Genomic DNA, 24,658 nt, shown 5'->3' on the forward strand with positions numbered 1-24,658 from the left:
AATACTATTAATGTTTAATTCGTAACATTTTTATGTATAAATTATCGCAATTTACATGCTCTGCTAAGTTTTCTCTATTTAGAAACGTGTCAAGAACATGTCAAACGTGAGAATTTACACTCAAAAATGTTACGAGCAATACATAATTTTTTCAGGAGTTATCATACAAAAATGGCTTATATTCCAAAAACTATAACAGATAGAAAATTGATGTCTTCGACAAAAGTTAATATTTTAATTAGATCTAAAACTTTTCCGAATACACTATATCGCTATCTTGACTTTAAACAAAATTAGGATTAGTTGTATTTTTTTTAAAGAAAATAAGTTGTTGTTAGAAAAACTTTTTCCCTGTAAAAGTGTCCATCTTCCGATGTATGGACGAGTTAATAGAAATTGTAAGGGCTATTTATATATATATTTTTGGGAATTTAAAAAAATACGTTTTGAGAAAATTAATTTTAATTTTTCAAATGACTTTTTTTCAACGAAATTTTTTTCCGAAATTTTTTTTTGTGAAAATTCAAACCATCCCCTACATTTCATCCTCTGACATGAATTTTGTAAGTATCATAGTTTTTATGTTATAAATATTTGCAAAAAATTAAGAAAAAAAAATAAGCTTTTTCCAAAAAGTAGTCTAATTATTTTTCGAATATTTCAAGTATGCAAAGTTACTTAAATAACCCATGTCTTTAAACCCACAACGTTTCACTGCTCTCTGAGATGGTGCTGCCAACGGCCAGTCGAGTTGGCATGAAATTCATCTATAGCGAAACATTTTAGGCCGTAAATCGAAAATGTGCCTTAATTGAAGAGGGCGGTTATAGCGAAATGCCATATAAAGAGCGTATAGCGAGGTATGGGTGTATTCAGATTCCGTGAGTTATAAAAATTGAATTTGAAATATTCATTCAAGAATCCAATGTCACATTAGGTTTTATATTCCAGATTCCGAATGAAATCCAAATCCAGACTCCGAATGAGGAATTTAGACTTTAGATAACCAGGCATCATTTTTCGTATTCAAACTCCAAAATTCACATATTAGAATCCAGATGAAACATGCCAGCCACATTTAGACACAGAAAACAATATTCAATGTTCTTGATATACCCGCTAAAACAAGCTTATACTATCGTATAAAAATCTTCTGAACGTGGTTAAAAAGAAAAACTACAAATATAACGTTTGAAAAAATTGACACATCCCTCTTCTTCCGCACTATGAAACAAAATGCAGGTTGAATGTCAGATATCTGTAAACCACATCCAATGTGCAACTTGTAAAGAGCTCTTTAAAGTATAACTCCTCTATAGAATGGCTAATTTTTTCCTAAAGCCGTTGAGTCCCGACACGATTGATGGCCTTTATGCTTAAATAACAAGGGTTATAAATTAGAAACACAAATCCCGTGGGCTATAAACAACGCATTGTGCGGCACACAATCGTTTCGGAAAAAGACAATACACAAATTGGCAGAAATTGTTCATCGTTGCACGAGCATCATCACATTACGCCAAATCACTCAAACAACGCACGCCCATAAAAATGCTAATGCTGCTTGGGTATGAGAGCATGAGCATAGGCGAGAACAGGGCGACAATCGCGCGCGCCGGTTGTTTACAAACAATGCGCTGAAATCTAGAACAAACTGTCATCAATCACCTGAGCCCAAGCCCACTGTGGCGGACTGAATCAGACCTGTCACCTAACACACCCGCTATGGGTAAACAAATCATACGGAATACAGAAATAGTAAAACAAAAAATACCATCGATTACACCAATGTGCCAGTTTGCCATCTGTATTACCTTCACGTACCACCGGGCGGTGGGAACGTTTTTCTGGTCCTTCCCAGTCACAACGCCAACCTTTTTGGCGATGATCTTACTAAGAGTACCCTTGCAGGGGCACAGACACCGCAGCGATTTCGATCCTCCCCCCTCCTTGGGAGGATTCGTGTTACTTTGCAGAGACGCTACCGATCCTGCGGAACCGAATTGTTGCTGCTCCGCCGCCGCCGCCGCGTTATGTTCCGAGCCGTAGCCAGCCGTGGTCACCCGGATCTGCTGGGAACATTTCTGCGCCAGCAGCTTCGTTTTCTCCGTTAGACTCTGCAGCGTTTCGTTGCTCGGACAGAACATTGAGCAATCACTGCCTCACACGCACTTGCTTCGTCTTCGGCGGGGGTGGGTTGTCACTCGGTTGGATTCATTTCACAAGATACACTTCCTACGCGAACGATTAAAATTCAATTAAACGGTCAATTTACAGCGACAGTGTGCGAATCAACTTGCAAGCACATGAGCACATGTTGTTGAGGTGGTGGTGGTGGGGACCAAGCGATATCGTTAATTTGCTGTCGACAACATATTGTGTACCATGTGCGACGTGACGCACCCTCCCCCACAATAGGGACACAGCGGGGATTGATGGGAAAATGGCAAACATGGGCTGGTTTGTAGTAAAATGCTAGCCATAAACAGAGCACACATGTGGGATACAATGTGTGTGTGTGTGGGTGTGTGTGTGTGTGATGACTAAGCGCAGTTGCTAAAAACGTTTTTCCTAGAAAGCAGTTCAACCCACGTGATAAGTGAGACCATTTGGAGGAAGAGGTCACGTGTCATCCAGAATGGTCTTCGAGCGGGGAAACTGCATGTCATGATGATTATCACCCATCACAACCGGGCAACCGGTTGTGGGTGGTGGAAATATGATTCTTGGAAAACCACGCACGAAATGGAATGTGTGAACATGCACTTTAGAACGATGGGAGAAGCTGCTGACGTCGTTCGTGATTGCAAAGGATAATGGAATTAACAGTACACGAGTGGAAATAATTCAGTTCAGATTTATTATTTGATATGTTAAATGATAAATTCCATAAATTACGAATTACGAAATTAATTTTGTTGAGGATCATTTCCTTCCACTTTTTGATGTATTGACATTGACATATATAAACTTAAAGTCATGTGGAATCCGTGTATGAAATTTTGTTTTTTAATGATTTCATGTAAATAATTGCTTACATTAGAATCTAATCTACAGGACTACTGATTTACGAGGCTGATTGATATATTACATTTTAATTTAAAGTTTTAATGATGTACAAACTTACAATACAGTGTATCAATAGCTTTGACACTGACTGTGTACACTAGGGTGGCAACAAAAAAAAACCCTAAAATTTCAAAAAGTTACCCTATGCCGAATTTCAGCAAAATCGGACTTAAGGGAGAGTGGCGCAAAGCGGTCAAAGTTTGAGTTTTTTGAAAATCGAAAAATCACCCAAGGGGCACTAAAGGAAATCGGGGTTTTCGAAAAAAAAAATTTGGATGCCAAATGTCCTAAAATTGCATGAAACGTCGAGATCTAAATAGTGTCATCTCGAAAATCTTTTTTTGTCAAAAATCGGCATTCTGGGACATTTGGAGTACGAAACGAAAAGTATGGTTTTGGGCGCTAATAAAAATAGTTATCTGGATTTTTCATTCGGAACATGCTACGAAATGTTGATTTGCACGATAATATACTTGATCAGAATCTAAATAAAATAAAAGTTAAAAATAATTGTCACACTCTCACATAACACTCACGCGACGGTATGACAAAATCGTCGTCCGTGGTCACTGACCACTGTCCGAGAACAATTCCCCAAAAATGCTTTGCCGAAAAACAATAGGCACAAGAAACTATAAATTACGCATGTAATCCACATGCACTCTCTCTTTCGCCAATAAATCATCATACGATATACAAGTGTTTAATTCATTCGGTGTGATCTCACAAAGTATTTTTCTATTCGTTTCGTCGTCTCAGTCGGCTGTTATGCTCACGCGTTTCATCCGGTGACAAAGATCCGTTTCCGCTCAAGTGACGCGCGTACAATTGTACATTTCGGTGCGTTTCTGGTGCTGCATATTGCAGTGAAGAAAGTCCTTCGAAACCGGACTACAGTGTTCGCTTTAATTTCGTACAATACTCTATGCAAAATATTGTCTCATTCGGACTTCATTTACTGGTGTCGCAGACGTTAAAATTTGAATTTTTTGAAAACCGAAAAATCTACGGATAGGGGTTTTTTGAAAAAAAAAATTGATACCAATTGTCTTAAAATTGCATGACACGTCCAGATTAACAGTTATCTCAAAAAAATTTTTTTAAAAAATCGATTTTTCAGGCGGAAAAACGACCAAGTGCCAAAAAAACTTTTTTTTTGCCAAAAAAAATTTTCTAGATAAGTGTAAACTTCGACGAGTAATGCAATTTTAAGACGAAATATCTATGTATCGTAGGTGTGTGTATGTATTGTATCGGAAGCGAAGTAGTTGGAAAGCCTGTAATTGATTTTTTTGAATAAACGCATTTTTCGACTTTTGGCGATTTTACTGACAGCTGTTTCTGAATGCTCCTCGTATTAACGCCATAACAGCGAATTTTTTTATTAATTTTATTTTTGCAATTCAATTTATTCCAAGATCAATGTAATGGAGGCGAACTCCCCATCTAACGAGGATAAGAAATCGAGGCAGCCCCAAGCAACCGAAGTGACGCAATCCGAGTCGACCGTCGACTCGCCGTCGGAACCGGCGGCCTCTTGCAAGGAAACCTTTGTTCCACTGATTACCCGGTTAGTTTGAAGCATAGAGGACGATCCTTTAGTTGGGTCATTCATATTCCAGCCCCATTACATTGATCTTAGAATAAATTTCGTTACGAAAACATAAATTTATAATAAACTAGCTGTCCCGGCAAACTTCGTCCCGCCCAAAATTTATTTTTCGTTATCACATCCACGTTTTCTTACTACGCGCATATACATGGGTCCAATCGCAGAATTGTTGAATTATGTTTTACTATAAAATTTCAGCACAACCACCAAACCTCGACAATATAATATCAAATTATTTTCAGACACAATTCTCGTGCAAGATTTTTCATCCACTTTCAAATAACATGTTTCTCCGTTACATGAAATAAATGTTTGATACAGAAAATATGATGGAATGAAGACAGACCTCAATCGAACAATTCCTTTCTCGAGTTTTGCTCTTATCAACACATTCGGCGATCCATTTTTTATATAGATAGGAGACGATATAGGAGTGCGTTTTATCACATAAAAATCCATTTCCACTTTCGAACGAAGATCAATTCCGTTACCGCAAACATCAAATGGACCAACAACGCTTGTCAATATGTAATTGTAGAACACATGCGAATTGAATTTTTCGAATTTTCCCATTTTCCTTCAGAGTTTTCCGAAAATTTTCAGTTGTCGTGTTTGGTTAGGATATGTGTATTATTTTTATGGAACCCCCTCTCCATTCCAGAGAAAGGAGGGGTGTCATAACATCATAGAGACATTTCTCGTACTCAAACACCCTCACATCCCAAATTTGGCTCTATTTGCTTTATTAGCTCTCGAGTTATGCAGAAATTTGTGGTTCATTTGTATGGCAGCCTCCCCTTAGAGAGAGGGGATGAGTGTCGAACCACCATAGAAACGTTTATCGATCCCTAAAACCTCTACATGTCAAATTTGGTTCTGTTTGCTTGATAAGTTCTCGAGTTGTGCAGACATTTATGCTTCATTTGTATGGTAGCCCCCCATCGAGAGGGGGGAGGAGTGTCTAACCACCGTAAAACATTTATTGCCCCCAAAACCTCCACATGCCAAATTTGGTTTCATTTGCTTGATTAATTCTCGAGTTACGCAGAAATTTGTGTTTCATTTGTATTTGTATCAAACGAACGAACTTGACTTGGAGAACACACTATGTATTTTCTGCAATCCACTCAAAAACGGTATCAAATGAAATTTTTTGACTGATAGAATACAGTACAATGGTTTTATTGTAGAGAAATATTCTAATGAAACAGATAATCTACTAAAAACTAGAAAATAAAATAAGTAAAAAACTTTTTAAGTTGAATGGCTTAATTGTGATTAAACATAATAATGTACTAAAAGCTAGAAAGTAATCAGGCAAGTAGCAGTTAGCAGTTATCACACCTCTCCTTCATTAATCTAGGGTATTGATAAGACTAAAATAAAATCGTGGGGCACGTTGGATTTCCATTATCCACAATTAGCGACTATGATGATATGTCCCACGATTTTATGTTAGTCTTATCAATGCCCTAGACTAATGAGGGAGAGGTGTGATAACTGCTGACTGCTACTTGCCTGATTATTTTCTAGCTTTTAGTACATTATTATGGTTAATCACAATTAAACCGTTTAACTTAAAAAGTTTTTTTACTTATTTTTTGCTTTTTTCTCAATTTTCATACATCATTCTATTAATTTGAAAGCGCCTGTTTGACGTTGACGAGCTACGTGATCCAAATGGCTGTATAATAATTAACCATCATTTATACAAAATTAATAGTTTAATTAATATAAAAGTAAACTATACATCTAGATGATCCATCCGGGTACCTGTAGTGACACTGGATCCGAGTTCACAACAAACTTTTGATTGTACAACTGGCGAAAAACAAACTCGCTAGAAGCAGGCGAGTTCGTACGAAGGGAAAGGAGTGAGTCTGCTTCTATTCTGTATTTCGACGGATTTCCATTTCGTTCGAGACCGTTATTTCGTTCGAGTTCAAATTTTGCATTCCCTATTTCGAACGTTCTGCTCATTTAATGTTCGAAGAGAAACAGATCGAACGAAATGCACAAACAACTCGAACGGAATACAGAATGGAATTTTTTCAAGTCGTTCGAAATATTTCGAATCGCTCGAAATACAGAACAGGGGTGAATGTAACCACACCAATACAATTCTACGTAGTTCCAATGCAACCGCTACTTTAGGTCATATTCATCTATTATATCAAAATAAATTCAATTTAGTTGTAGCACTCCATAACAGAAAGAGTGCTTCCTTCCTTTGTGCTTAAAGTGAAAAGATTTCCGGGAAATGTGAGCAAGACATGTTAAAATAGAACTGATCTATCAAGACCTGTTCATGATAGATGTCCAACTGTTTTGTTGTTTTTTTTTTTGGAAAACGAATCGACATACATCCTCCAAGAACTTATACGATACAACATGTCGTAACCAAATTAGATAACAAAGAAGGGACAAAATTCCTGCCAGACAGGCTGTCTCCGTGATAAGGTTTATTCATTCCCATAAAGAATTTTTTCCACATATCCTACGCTCACAGCCACACACAAACATTGCACATTCCACGTAGTTCACCTCAATTTTCCATCCACCCGCGTTTTTGCTGGCTGTGTGTGTGTGTGTGTGTGTGTTTTTCGATGTGGGCATCGCCGAGAGGTGGAAAACATAAATTTTGACTGTGTGCCAAATTTAGCGATGATCCGGTCCGATTTTTTACCCAGCTGGAACAGCAGCGATACCGTCTTGGAGTGTGCCAAAAGTAGATGTTGTGGAGATGTGGATGAGCAGCAGCCGCAAAAAATGAAATAACCGGATTCAATGCTACGACGACCGCCTCGAAAGCAAGCTTGGGGCTCATTTCTAGCGCATATCTCGCGCTAAAGGTTATCAAAACCTGTTTCGGACTTGGATACCGCCGTTTGACGACTGCTGTTGTTTTACGCTCCTTCGAAGTGTGACAGAATCCGGTATCTTGGCTGTTTTTTCCCCCGCGGTTATCATCATGGAGCGCTTGTGTGCGGTTTGACGTTGCTTTTCATCAAAGTATAAACGCCCGGCATTTCTTGGAAGAGCTTGTTGGGGACGGATGGTTTAGAGAAGAAGCCCACATGAACCAATGCACTCGGCCGTGACTTGTCACTAGCAAGCGTAACATTTGTGTGTGGAAAATTATGTCGCACCCCAGTCGTGTGTAGGGGGAATACAGTAAACAGAGCGTTGCTGTTTCAAGCGTGGAATAAAACCTTCCAGAAGAGAGAAAAATTGACCAACGTTGTGTCAGTTTGGACGCAAAAATATTTCCACAGAAAGGTGGACAGATGTGTCGGCGCTTATTTTCTCGACTAAACCCGCGCCCAAATTGGAGAGAAATCTGATGTAGATTGTAATGACGTATGCAGATGGAACACAGACCCAAACTTTTCGTTTTCGGTCTCATAGACGCGTTCTTTTTGCGAACGATGTTTTCCGCTAAATTTAACAAACAAAAACATTAGCTTCGAGCATTCTTCAGCCGGTCCGGAGGGGGAGATGCCGGTGGCGGCGGCGACGGTGGCTATTGACGTCAGAGTTCGCTAATGGTCACCGGTTAGTTGGGGCGAACGCGTTCATCACATCAAATCAATTGATTCTGATCAAAACAACTCCAGCCAATGGGCCTGAATGTATAAATATGAGTATAACATCTATCATAAATTTGTTTCGAACGCTGCTTTCGCTGGGAAGCTAAGCGAACTACAAACAGCTCGGTTATCAAGATTTGACCGACCAATGCTTGCGTTGAACCCAAGTCTAAACCCTCCGGCGGGAAATTGGATGGAAAATTGCCACTATCACGAGAACATATTGCCATTGTGGAGCAAGTTAGTTTTTCTTTCTAGACGGAAAAATAGGCGAAAGAAGAGAATAGAGACAAGATTTATGACGTCGTCTGGCGGCGAATTACACACATAATTAATGCAGACTCAGAATACCGCATGGATAACGCAGGCAGACATTTCCATTCGAAAGGGCAGCGGCTGCCGCAGCTGCAGAGTCTTTGTGCTACTCACTAGTTCCGGGGCCCTTTCCGTTCAACAAACCCGTCCGTCCCGAGAGAGAGTGGGTCCCCCCTCCCCATTGATGGTGGAAAATATACCGGATACAAAGTGTTTTGTTTAAAGTCTCGTGCGCGGTTTCAGCAGGCTAAACACGTGTCGAGTTTTTGAACGAATTGGGGCCGGAGCTGAAGTACTCCTTTTGTCGCGTTGCGTTTACCAATTGAATAAACACTTCGTTGGGTGACGATACAGATGTTGTTCCCGAATGGGCAAATTTAAAGATGGTTAAGTATACGCAAACAAGATAAAAGTGTGTCACCGGCACGTGATTGACACATGTCGCGTGAGTCCAATCAATAAAATCATGTGAAAAAAAAATTCAAGCTTATTCAGTTGGACGTTCGCCAATAACTTACTTGCGGCAAATAAAACCCAATAGCGAACCTTATAATCTTCAAAAACAAAAAACAATTTACAAATGATGACGGAAACATTTGCAATAAAATTAGAATATCATTACAGAAACCTTCTTCTCTGTTATCGTTTCGTTTTTGTCACATTGCGGAACAATTGACGCGTGTAAAGAGAGGAATCGCATACTCAGAAATTATATGAAAAAAAAAGAATCCACCAAAAATATTGGTCTCATTTTGATCAAACCTTTTCGCCTTTCCGAAGAAAATTCTGAGCAGCATCCATTTCGATTTTTAGCCGATTTTGTAGAACATACCGACTTTCAAAAATACATTTCTTTTGGACCGCTGAAGCGATTATCAATCCAAATGTATTCAAATGAACTTCATACGAAGTGTATTGAAATATATTAAGCTCCGAATGTTCACTTCTGAGCTAAGTCTTTAAGATTCTCTAGTTGTTCGTGGTCTTTGGGTCTACCGAAGAGATCCTAGCTGTTTATATATATTTTTGGAGAGCACCATCAGAGAGAAAATCAGAGAAGAAAAAGACCTCAGATATTAAAAAAAAAGAAAATATCAAAGAAGAAAAAGAATCAGAAAAATTAAAAAAAAAACAGAAGAGTCGTAAAAATAAAATAAAAAATAGAACACATCGGAAAAATCAGAGAAATCAAACAAATTAGAAAAATACAAAAATTTGAAAAATCAGAAAGATCAGTGAAAGTAGAGGAAACCAGAAAGAAATGAAAATCAGAAAAATCTGAAAAATCGTAAAAAAAAAAATATGAGAAAACAAAAAAAAATAAGAATCAGAAAATTTTAAAATTGAAAAAAAAATTAGAAACTTCAGAAAAATAAATGAAAAAAAGGAGATTCAGAGAAATAAGAAAAATCGGGAAATAAAAAAAAAACATTAAAATAGGAAAGATCGGAAAAATTTAAAAAAATCAGAAAAATTCCAGAGAATCAGAAAAATCAGAAAAAATTGGAATTGAAAAAAAATTAAAATAAAAAAAATTAAATTGAATATCTTAAAAGAATTGAAAATAATTGAAAAAATCAGAATATTCAGGAAAATAACAAAAATCTGAAAAATTCGAGAAATAATAAAAAGGAAACACCCGATGAAAATTAGGAATCAGAAAAAATTTCAAACATATAAATATACTAAGAATGAAAAAATTTAAAAAAAAATGGAAAATTCTCAAATTAAAAAAAAAGTTAGAAAAATTAGAAAACCAAGGAAAAAATAGAAAAAATAAGAGAACGGGAAAGTTGTGAAAATTTAAAAACACAAAAAATTAGAATAATAAAAAAAACAAAAAACCCTGAAAAATCGAAAAATGGTGGAAACACAAAGTCAAAAAGGTTTTATGGCTATTTTTATCAATTAGAATATGAACGTGGGACTACGTTAGCTTAGCAATCATTTGTTTGTATTGATTTAGTTTTTAATTGAATGAAACAATTTCCGAATTCAATTGAATTCAATATATTTGCTTTGTGAGTAAAAAGATTGTATAATGCCATGTAAGGTCAATTCATGCATTGTGATAGATTATGTTCTTCGTTACAAGTAAATTTAATTACAGTCCTTTTACGTTTGGTATTATGCCTAAGGTAAAATATGTGAACGGAAGAATAATCAAATGACATCTAATTCAGCCTCCTCAGACCCAGACATCTTGGTTTTGAAGTCTGTGTTAGGGAAACACATTTCAGTCGGAACAAAAAAGCCCCCGACTTACATGTATTTGCAATGCCAATTTCCCCACGCTCCTTGGACTTAAATTCTGTGTTAGGGAAACACATTTCAGTCGGAACAAAAATACCCCCGACTTTCATGTATTTGCAATGCAGATTTCTCCAACGCGGCTTGGTTTTGAAGTCTGTGCTGGGGAACTCGTAAATCGAGCCATTCAAAACGAGGCAGTTGGGGCGTTAAGATAACGCTTAACATATTGCAGTTATTCAATTGTTTATCTAATGAAAAACAACATTTTATTGATTGTGATAGAAGCGTAGAAATTTTCCCTATCAATTGATGCATACATCTTTCCGATTCAGTAAGAAATGTTCGAGTTATAGGCATTCGGAATCTTCAGCAAAATTTGAAAAATCAGGGAAAATGGACAGATCAAAAGAATAAAAAACCAGTAAAAACAGAACAAAAAATCAGAAAATTATTTAAAAAATTGAAAAACATTGTAGGATGTTGTGTCCGGGGTGCTCTAGTGCCCGAGTGGTTAGCGTCCCACACTGCTATGCCGGGGGTTCAGGTTCGATTCCCGTTCTGGCCTTGGGATTTTTCGTCAAAGAAAGTTCTTCCGTCTTACACTGTGGTTACGCGTATTCTAGAGTTTGCCACTCCAGAGTTGCCATCCAAGAAGAAGAACTACCACTCTGTATCATTTCATCGAGTTCCACCTTGTGTTTGATGTTGCGAACCAAATCGCACCACAATTTCATTCCCAACATGACATACTATGGAGTCATCAAATAGATGTTGACCGCTCGCTGGCAGAATCAGAACTGGTGAATAGAAATTGAAAATTCTGTTTTTACGTTCGGACCGTGTGAGAAAGCTGCCATCGGGTGGAGCTTAAATTGCAATATTTCCACCCTCCACAGTTTCCGTAGAACGAGCATTGCGTATGGATTCAGAGCGTGCTATAAGGATGCACTTGATTCGGAAATGTAATAACTACAAACAGCTTGAACAGCAATATAGTTTCCACCGTAATCCGTGATTGCATGTTCAGCGAGTGATTTACACATTACTGATGCGCGGTGATATAAAAATGAAATGCATAGAAAAAATGCATGATAGTATGCCATTGATAAAAACCGTTGACTGAGCGCTGGCTACCAAGACTATTAGCTAGAAAACGCGAATCGTTCCATTTATACCAAATAACTTATCAACGGGAGGATCCAAAATTGCAATTTTTCCTCCATTGCTTCTCTCTCTACATCTACATTTCCTCTCAACTGTATCTATAGAACGAACGTTGCATTTAACTCGCTGTGGTATATGAATAGTGTAACTCACAGATGTACAAGTAAAACCATAGGCTCGTTGTAAAGGTGACATTTCACACTAAAAAAAATCTTTTATTGTTTTTTTTTGTTCCATTCAGTTGTGAGTTACAGAGTGTTAACAATGGATGCAAACAAAGAGAAAATTCGGTATCTTTTACACTTTTTCTTTTATAAAGGTGAAAATGCAAGCCACCAAGCCAATTGTGAATAGTGTTTATGGTGTTTCGTTTCGTAGCACGTAGCACAACAGCACGCGAAACCGATTGAAGTAGTTCGCACACGAAATTATCGTAACAACCTACGCTGTTATAATTATTTCGATTATTATTTATTGTACGTAGAAGTATATTCTATATTGCATTAGATTATTTGAAAGTGTACAAATTGATCGTTAGAAAATCTAGTTAATTCATCAGGAAATAAACGAACCATGCGCTTTTCCCGCAATATGTTCCCGAAAGACCTACGTCAATCCTACGTCAAAATTTTCACTACAAATTTTAGTTCCAACCATCCAAATTCATACCAACAGACTGCGTAATTGTCTTCCGCTGTATTTTAATGGCATTTCGCTCCGCTCTTGTTATGTTACGCATCATTGGGCATCAATTGGCAAAACGCGAAGCTAAAAAGTATCGCCGCCCCATGAAGCGTGTTGTTTACGAGTGCTGACTCCGATTATTGCTACTCTTGGCTACAAATGGTGGAACGGATGCTTACGCTGAACACAATTTGAGAGCAATCTCACAGAAAACGGAAAACCATTTGCCATCAGAGGACTTCTAATTAAATTAATTGCTAAATGAATAGTCCCTCGTGTGTCTTACAATCAAGCCAACACTGTGATGGGGCAATTAGTCGGCCGGTCGGTGCTCCATTTTAGCTTACCGATGCAAAGACACAAGTTTTGCCAAACTTCGCACGCGTCTCTGCAGCTCAAATCGTCGATCGCAAACTAAGCGATTATTTTGAACCCAAACATCGCAAACGATGACCGGGCCGCAGGAATGCGCGTTCGAATGGCAACAGCGAAGACACGACACCGTTTTTCCACTCGAGTGGACGCGAACGGCTGGAAATTGAGATTCAGACTGAGTTTTGAAGTGAGAAGGAGGATAAAATTTCCCGGAAATTTCCACACCTTCGCCAAGGTTTGCTATAGCGGAAGGGCTGGCGGTGGCGACACGAGTCAGAGAGGTCATTTTTAGCTTCATCAGCTCCACTCAAATATTTTGGAGAAGGTTGTGGAAAATTTTCTCGCCTTCCAAGCCGAACCTACCGCACTGCGATATTATGTTGCGAATAATAACAGCGCGATCGCGTTCGCCAGAAAGTAGGGAAAGATAGAATTTCATTCACAGCTTGGGGCGGGAAACAACACAGAATCAGCTGGACGAGGTGAGTAACACGAGGCGGTGTGAGTAACACGGTTGTTTTATTTTCCAAGCAGAAGTGAAAGTTTGTTTATAAGCAAACATACAAGGTAAAGGTGTAAATGAGCATTCCGAGAGCAATTTTAGTGGGCAAAGTAAACAACATCGGGCAGAGATCTGCTACTTGAATTGCCTTCATAGTTAAAATTAACCCATGAAAAGTTCTGTTTATTTGAAGCATGATTAGAATTAGACTCCGGTTTTATTCAACGTGTTTCTTCAAATAGATACATAACAATATTATTCCGTATCTCTGCTTAAATCTTTCACCACTGATGCTTCCCGGGTAACTGACCAGTTGGCTTTTCATGTGACTAATGTTTAAGACAATGTAAATAACAGCGATGCATAAAAACAGCACAGCGAAGAACGTTCCAAGGTAAATTAATTCTAATATTCTATAAAAAATTATCCGGTGGAATCTTTATCTATTTTTATAGAACCGTATAGCATTTTTTCAATCTTTACAGATTCACATGCCTGATGTCTGGATTCCGTATCGTATTTATAAAACAATAAATGAGACAATATGAATTTCTCCCGGAACTTCCTTAACGCACTTCTACAATAAACTAAGTCCATGACTGCCTTGTTCAGATCTAGAATTCGAAATTTGAATTCTGAAAAAAGTAACATAAAATCGAAGATCGAAAATCTGCAGTCTAAAGTCTAAAGTCTAAAGTCTAAAGTCTAAAGTCTAAAGTCTAAAGTCTAAAGTCTAAAGAGTCTAAAGTCTAAAGAGTCTAAAGTCTAAAGTCTAAAGTCTAAAGTCTAAAGTCTAAAGTCTAAAGTCTAAAGTCTAAAGTCTAAAGTCTAAAGTCTAAAGTCTAAAGTCTAAAGTCCAAAGTCTAAAGTCTAAAATCTAAAGTCTAAAGTCCAAAGTCTAAAGTCTAAAGTCTAGAGTCTAAACACTAAAGTCTAAAGTCCAAAGTCTAAAGTCTAAAGTCGAAAGCCGAAAGTCGAAAGTCGAAAGTCGAAAGTCGAAAGTCGAAATTCGAAATTCGAAATTCGAAAGTCGAAAGTCGAAAGTCGAAAGTCGAAAGTCGAAAGTCGAAAGTCGAAAGTCGAATGTCGAAAGTCGAAAGTCGAAAGTCGAATGTCGAAAGTCGAAAGTCAAAAATCAGAAAATCAGAAAATCTGAAAATCTAAAAATCTGAAAATCTGAAAATCTGAAAATCTGAAAATCTGAAAATCTGAAAATCTAAAAATCAGAAAATCAGAAAATCAGAAAATCTGGAAATTTGAAAATCTAAAAGTCTGAATTCAAATTCAAAAGCCGAAAATCGGAAATTCGAAAATCTAAAACTTAAATCTGGAATGAATATACATCTGACGTCTTAATCTAGAGCTAAATCACTTTTCACTTTTGAATCCTGAGTTCATGTCAAAAGTTCTAAAATTCTAAAATTGTAAAATTCGAAAATTCTAAAATTCTAAAATTCTGAAATTCTAAAATTCTAAAATTCTAAAATTCTAAAATTCTAAAATTCTAAAATTCTAAAATTCTAAAATTCTAAAATTCTAAAATTCTAAAATTCTAAAATTCTAAAATTCTAAAATTCTAAAATTCTAAAATTCTAAAATTCTAAAATTCTAAAATTCTAAAATTCTAAAATTCTAAAATTCTAAAATTCTAAAATTCTAAAATTCTAAAATACTAAAATTCTAAAATTCTAAAATTCTAAAAATCTTAAATTCTAAAAATTCAAAAAAAGTTGAAAAAACTACAAAAATATAAAAAAATCCCAAATTGGAAATCGAAAATCGAAAATCGAACATCGAACATCGAAATCGAAAATCTAAAATCGAAAATCGAAAATCCAAAGTCTAAAATCAAGAAACAAAAATCGAAAATCGGTAATTGAACACCGAAAATCTAAAATCATAGAAACAGGAAATCAGAAAATCAAAAAAATTCTAAGATCGCTATATTTTGAAATAAAAAAAATCTGAAACCTGACATGCGACTCCGAGTTTTTGTAATCTTTGTATACTTTTACTATATACTTTAAGTATACTTTTACTAGTATACTTTCGATTTCCGAATCATGAGCCTAATATCCTGAATATCAGTAGAGTATCTGGGATCTGAAATGTGTAATTTACAATATGGAGCGCAAATCTAGAATTAAAATTCTAAATAAACTCCTAAGTTCAAATCTGTATTCAGATTCTGAATCGAAAGTCTAAAACAGAAGTAGATATGCACTTCTGGTAGTCGAAATTCAAAATTCTAACAATTTGAAAATTTAGAAACTTTTTAATTCGAAAATCGAAAAACGAAAATCGTAAATTGAACACTGAAAATCTAAAATCGTAGAAACAAAAAATCAGAAAATCCAAAAATTCGAAAATCGATAAATTTGAAAATACGAAAATCTGAAACCTGGAATGGGACTCTTCTTCTTCTTCTTCTTCTTAAATGGCACTAACATTCCTAGAGGAACTTCGCCGTCTCAACGTAATATTACTTGTATCATATTTGTTAGTACAGGGGAACTTCAATATAACATACCCTCGTTATAACGTACCCTCGATATAACGTCATTCGATATAACGTGCATTTTACCTCGATATAACGTACACCTTTTCCAAGTGTAAAGGAATATTTTTTTCTGAAAGAAATATTCGATTTATCTGTTTTTTTGTATGCTTTGTACCTTCGACCAATCACGAAATACAACTGGTTTTGTGATTCCGGATTCTAAATGAACCAAGCTTCAATCAACAGTACTAGGAAAGGAAACATAATGAGAATGGTTAGTTTCGTCTTCCAGTTGAATTTATTCATCATTATTTACTAACCTCACCCAAGCTGCAGCACAATAAAGTAATATAAGCACTTATGCTTCCATATAACGTACAATTCGATACAACGCACAATTTTAAAACCCGCCTTGAATGCATTTTTAGTGGCATACTCTAGAATACGCGCGACCACAGTACAAGTCGGAGGAAATTTCTTTAACGAAAAATTCCCCCGACCAGAACGGGCATCGAACCCGAACCCCCGGCATATAAGGTGTGACGCTAACCACTCGGATGCCACGGGAGCACCGTGAAATGCGACTCTGAGTTTTTGTAATCTTATTTTATAATTTAGAAGTCAAATGTAGACTTCCGAATCTTGAGCCTGAATCAGTAATCTTAATCTTGAGTTAGAGTATGGAATATCAGCAGAGTATCTGGAATCTGAAATGTGTGATCTACAATACGGAGCTCAATTCTAGAATTAAAAATTTAAATAAATTTCTAGAATCAAATCTGTATTCAGATTCTGAATCAAAAGTTGAAACAGAAGTGTATGTCTAGGTTATGGACCATTAAGTATCTGAAAATAGAGCATGTCACAAAAAATGATAGATTTTACACGCATATAAGTCATTTATTTCTTGATATATGACGGAGACTGTTGCATGAATTGATTGGAAATATTTGTACGCACCGATTATCATGAAGAGATTTATATTTTTCAGAAAAAAACTATTCAACAATTGAGAAATGTAAAACATTATTCGATTAAAAAAGTCACAGGAGGGTTGTGTCCGAGACACGACCGCATAGTTGACGTAGGATTCCGTTAGGCTAACTGTTGATGCGAATTTAAATTGGACTAACAACACCTAATCTTATATGTAAAGCATATGGAAAATCACTTTCTAATATTTTCTAATATTTCTTCACTATTCCAATTTTTCTCATTGTATAAACTTTCTTTGGGTGAGAATGAACACAACAAAACAGACAGCTTAGACCAAACGACCCGTTCTCGAGCGGGAACACACTTTGGTTTTTATTTATGAAAATTGAAATAAATCGTTTCATGTATCAAGTTCTCGTATGTGATTGTCCCTATATCCTTTTACCCTCCTTTCCTTCCTTTGCGGGTAATTCGTCCCCTTGCTCTACACTTACACTTGTGCTAAATTTTTCACAATACACGATCGGTCATTGGTATGAAATTTAACGAAGCATCCAACATTAATGTTCCAAATTTAAATTTTATTTGCTAGAATTAATCGTATCACTCACCCTACTTGCAATACAAAAGTGCCCCCGACTTGCATATATTTGCAATATCGATTTCCCTCAGGCAGCTTGGTTTTGATGTCTCTGTTAGGGAACACATTTCGGTGGGAGCAAAAGCTCCCCCTACTTTTATGTATTTGCAATGCCGGTTTCCCCTAGGCAGCTTGGTTCTGATGTCTCTGTTAGGGACCCGCCGCATGTGTCGTCAATTTCGACCAATCAGAAGTTGGTATTTCCGTTAGGGTAGGGGTTGAGATTTTTCAATTGTTCGATAGTTAGTTTCATGACATATATTATTTTCTTCAATATGAAAAATTGTTATGGAGTGCCGAAATCGATTGAAGCAAAAATTTCATCAATCCATCATCGAATGACTTGGCAATAAGCGTTTGAAATTGGACAATTTTCACGATATACTCAATTTTCGATTTTCAATTTGTACCCCAATATGTTCCCGAAAGACGTAATCCTACGTCAAAAATACCACGTTCTGATTGGCCCATTGGCACGAGTAATCTGTGCTCCCCAAACAAGGCATAAGTAAGTTGTTACTCTGCTACCATGTTGATCAGCCAAGTGCAGTTCTTGTGCAGACATTAAAGAGAAAGAGAACATTTGCAACTTGAGCTCGCATTTGAAAAAAAAATTGCACCGGGTGAGAGTATACAGAGATGTACATTGCTTTTTCTACCCTGAAAGAGGGTCTTTATAACCAAATTGTTTCGCGTACGCCTACAAATCGAATGATCGTGAGATGAATCCCATGTTCCTACGTTGATTGATCGTTTAATTGACCTGCCTTTTTCGTCAGTTACTTCAGCGGAGGATGCAGAACAGTTATCATTTGGTCGGTGTTAAGTTAGACCGGCCCATGTGACATTTTTATGATTTCGAGAAAAACGAACATGAAGTTTAATGTTCTGAAATTTTTAAAGCATTTAATTTTTTCGTTCAATATTGTTCTCAGAAATGTTAGCTACTCTCTGGCAATACTTTGACGTATGATAGTTGTAAAAAAACATCAAGTATCATGCCAAAAAATGCAGTTATTTGGCTGCCTATACGAACATGGTCCATTTTGACTGAACCAAATGAAGCATTTTTTAGGAGTTGGTTCACTATGACTGAACAATTTCGAAATATTTCTCAATCAATTAACAGTTGTGAGTCAAAGTGTGCCATTCTGCTATGAAAATTAGAGCGAAAAGGATTGTGAGTTTTGAACTGCATAAACATTTGTTTGCGTTCAGCATAATAGTCTCTGCTTTCTACTGTTGGCATAAATATGATTACACGGCAAACAGGTTAAGTATAAACTTCTCATTTTCAATCATCTTAGACAGTATTCGTCAATAGAATCGTCAAATTTGAATTCATTGCACAATGGCCCAGGAGATGCATTTAAGTGGAAATTAGCATTTAGAGCTCGACAGTTATTCCCTAGACAAAAACTGTCTTAGACAAAGTTGTTACTCATGATAGAGCCCTCGTTTTTATGTTGTCAAAAATAGGGTGAACAAAATTGTCGATGAAATCAAAAATCGAGCTTTCTTATCTTTATAGATAGAGGTAAACATAGTTCGACAATGTTGTAGCTACAATTATTTGAGACATCTTTGCAGAATAAAAATTTTCTTCATCTCTTGAAATAACCGATATAGCGCCTTTTTTCGAAGTTACGTTAGGGTCACCATGAAAAAAACTGTTTTTTGCTTTAACTTTTATATTTCAAATTTTACATGCAAACTGTCTTCGAAAGACTTTTAGAGCTTACTAATACAAACATTTTTCGATGCAGAACTTGTCAATATCCCAACTTTACTCAAAGTTATTGACATTTCATCCCAAAAAACAGGCTCTTTTCATTTGTTTGTCATTCTGTCTGGGGCAAACATAAAAAAAAATTGTTGTCGGAATTTGAAAGAACAGATTGCACTCTATATAATATGTGATTTTCAAAACTATGTTATTTGTTGTGTTTGAGTAAATTAAAATTGAAATCATGAGTTTTTGGATGAAAACCCATCAATGACTTTGAGCAGGATTAGGATATTGACATGTTCTGTATCGCAAAATGTTGGTATAGATAAGCTCTAAAAGTCGTACGAAGACCATTTTGATGTACAATTTTAAATATAAAAGTTAGAGTTAGAGTAAAAAAAACCCGTTTTTTCATAGTTACCCTAATGCAACTCAGATAGAAGGCGCTAAAAACAACTTTGTGAGAGATATTTATTGTTTATACAAAAACTGTCTTTGACAAAGTTGTTACATATGATATAGCGCTCATTTTTATGTTATCAAAAATAGGGTGACCACAATTGTCGATGAAATGAAAAATCTAGCTTTCTTATCTTTACAGATAGAGATAAACATAGTTGAACAATGTTGTAGCCCCAGTTATTTTAAATAACTTTGTAGAACAAATCTTTTTTCTATCTTTTAAAATAATCGATTTAACGCTTTTTTCTAAGTTGCATTAGGGTGACCATGAAAAAACTTGTTCTACATCAAAACTGTCTTCGTACAACTTTTAGAGCTTATCGATACCAACATTTTGCGATGCAGAACTTGTCTATATCTTAATCCTACTCAAAGTTATTGATGGTTTTCTACCCAAAAACTCATGATTTCAATTTTTATTTACTCAAACATAAAAAATAACATAGGTTTGAAAATCTCACATCATGTAGAGTGAAATATGCTCTTTCAAATGCCACCAATAAACTTTGTTTACGATTGCCCCAGAAAGAATGACAAACAAATGAAAAGAGCATGGGAAGAAATATCAATAACTTTGAGTAAAGTTGGGATATTGACAAGTTCTGCATCGAAAAATGTTTGTATTAGTAAGCTCTAAAAGTCTTTCGAAGACATAGCGCTATATCGGTTATTTCAAGAGATAGAGAAAATTTTTATTCTGCAAAAAGGTCTCAAATAATTGTAGCTACAACATTGTGGAACTATGTTTACCCCTATCTATAAAGTTAAGAAAGTTAGATTTTTGATTTCATCGACAATTTTGGTCACCCTATTTTTGACAACATAAAAACGAGGGCTCTATCATGAGTAACAACTTTGTCTAAGACAGTTTTTGTCTAGAGAATAACTGTCGAGCTCTAAATGCTAATTTCTACTTAAATGCATCTCCTGGACCATTGTGCATTCTCATCGCCACAGCCTAAATCGCACTATGAAATAAAGGGTGTGTCACATCAAATTGCATCACGGAAAAAACGCTGTAGAAATTCGCCCAGTAGATCGATCCTTTTGAAAATTTTAGACAGTAAAATAAAAACTATTAAACAACTTTTGGCATTTTTATTTTATTCATACTTCGAGCCCAAGCCCGTATGCTCGCACCTTCCTCTTTATCCCGTCCATAAGGTTCTGTACAACGTCAGGTTGTAGTTTTTTTTGAACAGAAATCCATTTTCTCTCGAAGTCCGCCTCCGATTTGACAACTTTTGGGTTCTTCCGGAGGGCCTGCTTCATAATCGCCCAATATTTCTCTATTGAGCGAAGCTCCGACGCGTTGGGCGGGTTCATTTCCTTTGGCACGAAGGTGACCCCGTTGGCTTCGTACCACTCCAACACGTCCTTTGAATAGTGGCACGAAGCGAGATCCGGCCAGAAGATGGTCGGGCCCTCGTGCTGCTTCAATAGTGGTAGTAAGCGCTTCTGTAGGCACTCCTTAAGGTAAACCTGCCCGTTTACCGTGCCGGTCATCACGAAGGGGGCGCTCCGCTTTCCGCAAGAGCAGATCGCTTGCCACACCATGTACTTTTTGGTAAACGTGGATAGTTTCTGCTTGCCAATCTCCTCCGGAACGCTGAATTTGCCCTCTGCGGAGAAGAACAGCAGGCCCGGCAGCTGACGAAAGTCCGCTTTGACGTAGGTTTCGTCGTCCATTACCAGGCAATGCGGCTTCGTCAGCATTTCGGTGTACAGCTTCCGGGCTCGCGCCTTCCCCACCATGTTTTGCCTTTCGTCGCGGTTAGGAGCCTTCTGAACCTTGTATGTACGCAGGCCCTCCCGCTGCTTGGTCCGCTGGACGAATGAACTTGACAAATTCAGCTTATTGGCGACATCCCGGACTGAACTTTTCGGATCCCGTCTAAACTGCTTAACTACGCGCTTGTGATCTTTTTCACTGACGGAGCATCCATTTTTGCCGTTCTTCACCTTCCGGTCGATGGTTAGGTTCTCGAAGTATCGTTTTAGTACTCTGCTGACCGTGGATTGGACGATTCCCAGCATCTTACCGATGTCCCGATGTGACAACTCCGGATTCTCGAAATGAGTGCGCAGGATTAATTCACGACGCTCTTTTTCGTTCGACGACATTTTTCCAAATTTACGAAAAATTGACAGTGAAGCATGGCCAACGTGATCTATACACTCTTATCTGATTATAAGCGAAAGCTGAAGATATAATTCTTAAAAATTAAATTTCTACAGCGTTTTTTCCGTGATGCAATTTGATGTGACACACCCTCACCCTCAGTACTCGTTGATCAATCATAACAATTTCGATCCGTTATTCCTGCTGTATGCATGATTTTCCAAATCTGATAAATGTGGTATGTAGCTTACATAATGCTTAACCAAATGTAATCAATAACTCGAAATTTTCAATTTTGTGACTTGGTCCCCTCTGACTTAACACCGACCATTTAGTCTGCTGCTGCTTGTGAATCCTATGGAATAGACCTTGAAACCATTGCTTCAGATACATTCGTACACACTTCCAGATAGTACCTATATTCATTCCCTAATATTTCTTGAAGATCGTGGCAAAGTGGAAACCATATCGGCTCTTATTAACACTTCACCCAGTTTATAAAGTTGTCAACGCGAGTGTAGAGTCTGTCACAACTCGTTGAAATCTAAAACCAGTGTCACGAGAAATATTCAATCCAGAAAAATGTTTCCCTCCGGGGGTTTATCTGTTCGAGCTCATTCAATCTTCATTTACGAAAAGCACTTAGGCGGATGTTTGCACAAGCCACAGCCTCTGAAAATAAGTGATTGGAAATGCACCGTGGAAAAAAGCAAAACAAAAAGTTATTTTTCCCCCTTTCGCGTGTCAATCAGTGCTCTCGCATATTGGATATAATATAACATATGGTAGATCTCCCTTCCTGACGGCGGAAAATAGTCTACTCGGTCACGCATCCTCCCATGGTGTTTGCAAAGCCCCTCAGGCCCCGCACCCAAACGTCAACTTGCACATATTGTGTCATAATGCACTCAACACAATCCGAGAAAAAAGAACCACTTCACTTATTGGATGCCAGTTACTGTCAACACCTTACACGGCGCGGGCCTCCTCATCTACGAACGAGACGGAGCGTTTCGGGATGCGCGTCGACAGAGCGGACACGAGAGCGCACACGGGAAATTGAATTTCATCCGGTACAACCGGGTGGGGCGTGTGTGAAAGGCCTTTATTAAAAATATATACGGCATTCATCCGTTCGCATATCACAACACGTAATACCGGCTCCCATGCCCCATCCCCTCGGACCGGGAAAAGCAGCATTGCATCAAACCAAAACGAACGACGCGTAATTACATTGCCCGACACTCTGTGCTATGATAACACTGCACAGAAAGAGAGGCTGTGTCGGATGGCAGCGAAATGTCACCATGCAATCGGGAAGCTGCAAAAATCTCACATACGTGTGGGTATTTTTAGACACATCCAGCCATCCCGTTACGAATCACCCTATTGCAAAAGCTGCAACGCAGCTCGTAACTCGTAACTTGTGTGGATTGGACATATAATTTGATATTATATATCACCACAGCCACACACCACCTGCTGCCGGTGGAAAGTGGGATGATGTTTCCACCTGGTTGGCCCACTTCTGTATGAGCTGATGACAAGCACAAGTCAATCAACAATCAAGCTGAGCCAACATTATTGCTAATAAACTAGAAAGCCATAAATAGTTGTGATTGACGTTGAAACAACGGCGGTGGAAAATCAGCTCAGTATGATTATGTCACGGTTTTGCAATTCGGAGAATTATTGGTGATGCCGCATATTGATTTTATGTGTTCCAAATGATTGAAATGCCATCATACTATTGAATGACTCTTATTATTTTTCCCATGGCCCAGTTATGAAATTTCCTCGACATGTGTCATCATATAAATTTTATCTTAGATTCCTTCTCAAACATATTATTCCATTCCTTCCGTCAGCTAAAAGAGTCGGAAGTACAATAAGAAATGAAAAAAGTTCATTGCACCTGGTATTTTTTTTTTTAATTACGCTGATTCTCAGAATACAAACACGTGTGCAAACTGACTGTCACATCGCGAAGCGACTCTCGGAATGGACCCCAGTGTCTTTAGATCGTCCAATAGAGATCATTACTTGTTTGAATTTATCTAAAATTCTGTATAATGAGTACAGATCGGACTCGATTATCCGGAGTATTGATTTTTTTTCACTCCGGATAATCGAATCCTCCGGATAATCGAGTCATAAAAAAACGAATTTTCTCTCGGTAAACTTAATATAATTATGATTTGCACTTATTCATTAAACGGTTTTATCTAGGTTGACCCGTTTGTATGTTTGTAACTTTGTAACTTTGTATGTAGCGCTGTACCACATTAATAGAAATTTAACCCCCTTCCTGTTGACCGATTGATCTGAAATTTGGAACATATCTTTATCTCTGGTGTCATTATAAAACTGCGTATTCCATGATCTTTAAAATCCAAGATGGCGGCCGTTACAAAATGGCGGATTATGTATATATTTTCTAAAAATCCCATCAATATGGATATCGAATGAAAGGGCTTGTCCAATAGAACACAACTATTTATGGAAAATGTAAATCAAAGATGGCTACCACTACAAAATGGCGGATTATATATTTTCTCAGATCAATATGGGTATCAAATGAAAGGGCTTGACTAGTAGAACACAGTTATTTATGAAAAATGCAAATACAAAATGGTCGCCATCACAAAATAGCGCCATTATTTTTTTTCAAAGCTACATCAATACGGGTATCAAATGAAAGTGCT

General features: G+C 37.2%; 1 protein-coding gene across 1 annotated transcript in view; it reads right to left on the minus strand.

Annotated features, from left to right (window-relative positions):
- Positions 1–24,658, minus strand: part of LOC129766580 (ral guanine nucleotide dissociation stimulator-like 1) — a 98,566-nt gene that overhangs the window by 57,817 nt on the left and 16,091 nt on the right. Inside the window, exon 2 of the mRNA XM_055767156.1 lies at positions 1,815–2,235. Coding sequence (XP_055623131.1) covers positions 1,815–2,147 — 333 coding nt within the window. The 5' untranslated portion in view covers positions 2,148–2,235. The remainder of the gene's footprint in view (positions 1–1,814; positions 2,236–24,658) is intronic.

This window comes from Toxorhynchites rutilus, chromosome 2 (genome assembly GCF_029784135.1).
Source record: "Toxorhynchites rutilus septentrionalis strain SRP chromosome 2, ASM2978413v1, whole genome shotgun sequence".
NCBI lineage: Eukaryota > Metazoa > Arthropoda > Insecta > Diptera > Culicidae > Toxorhynchites > Toxorhynchites rutilus.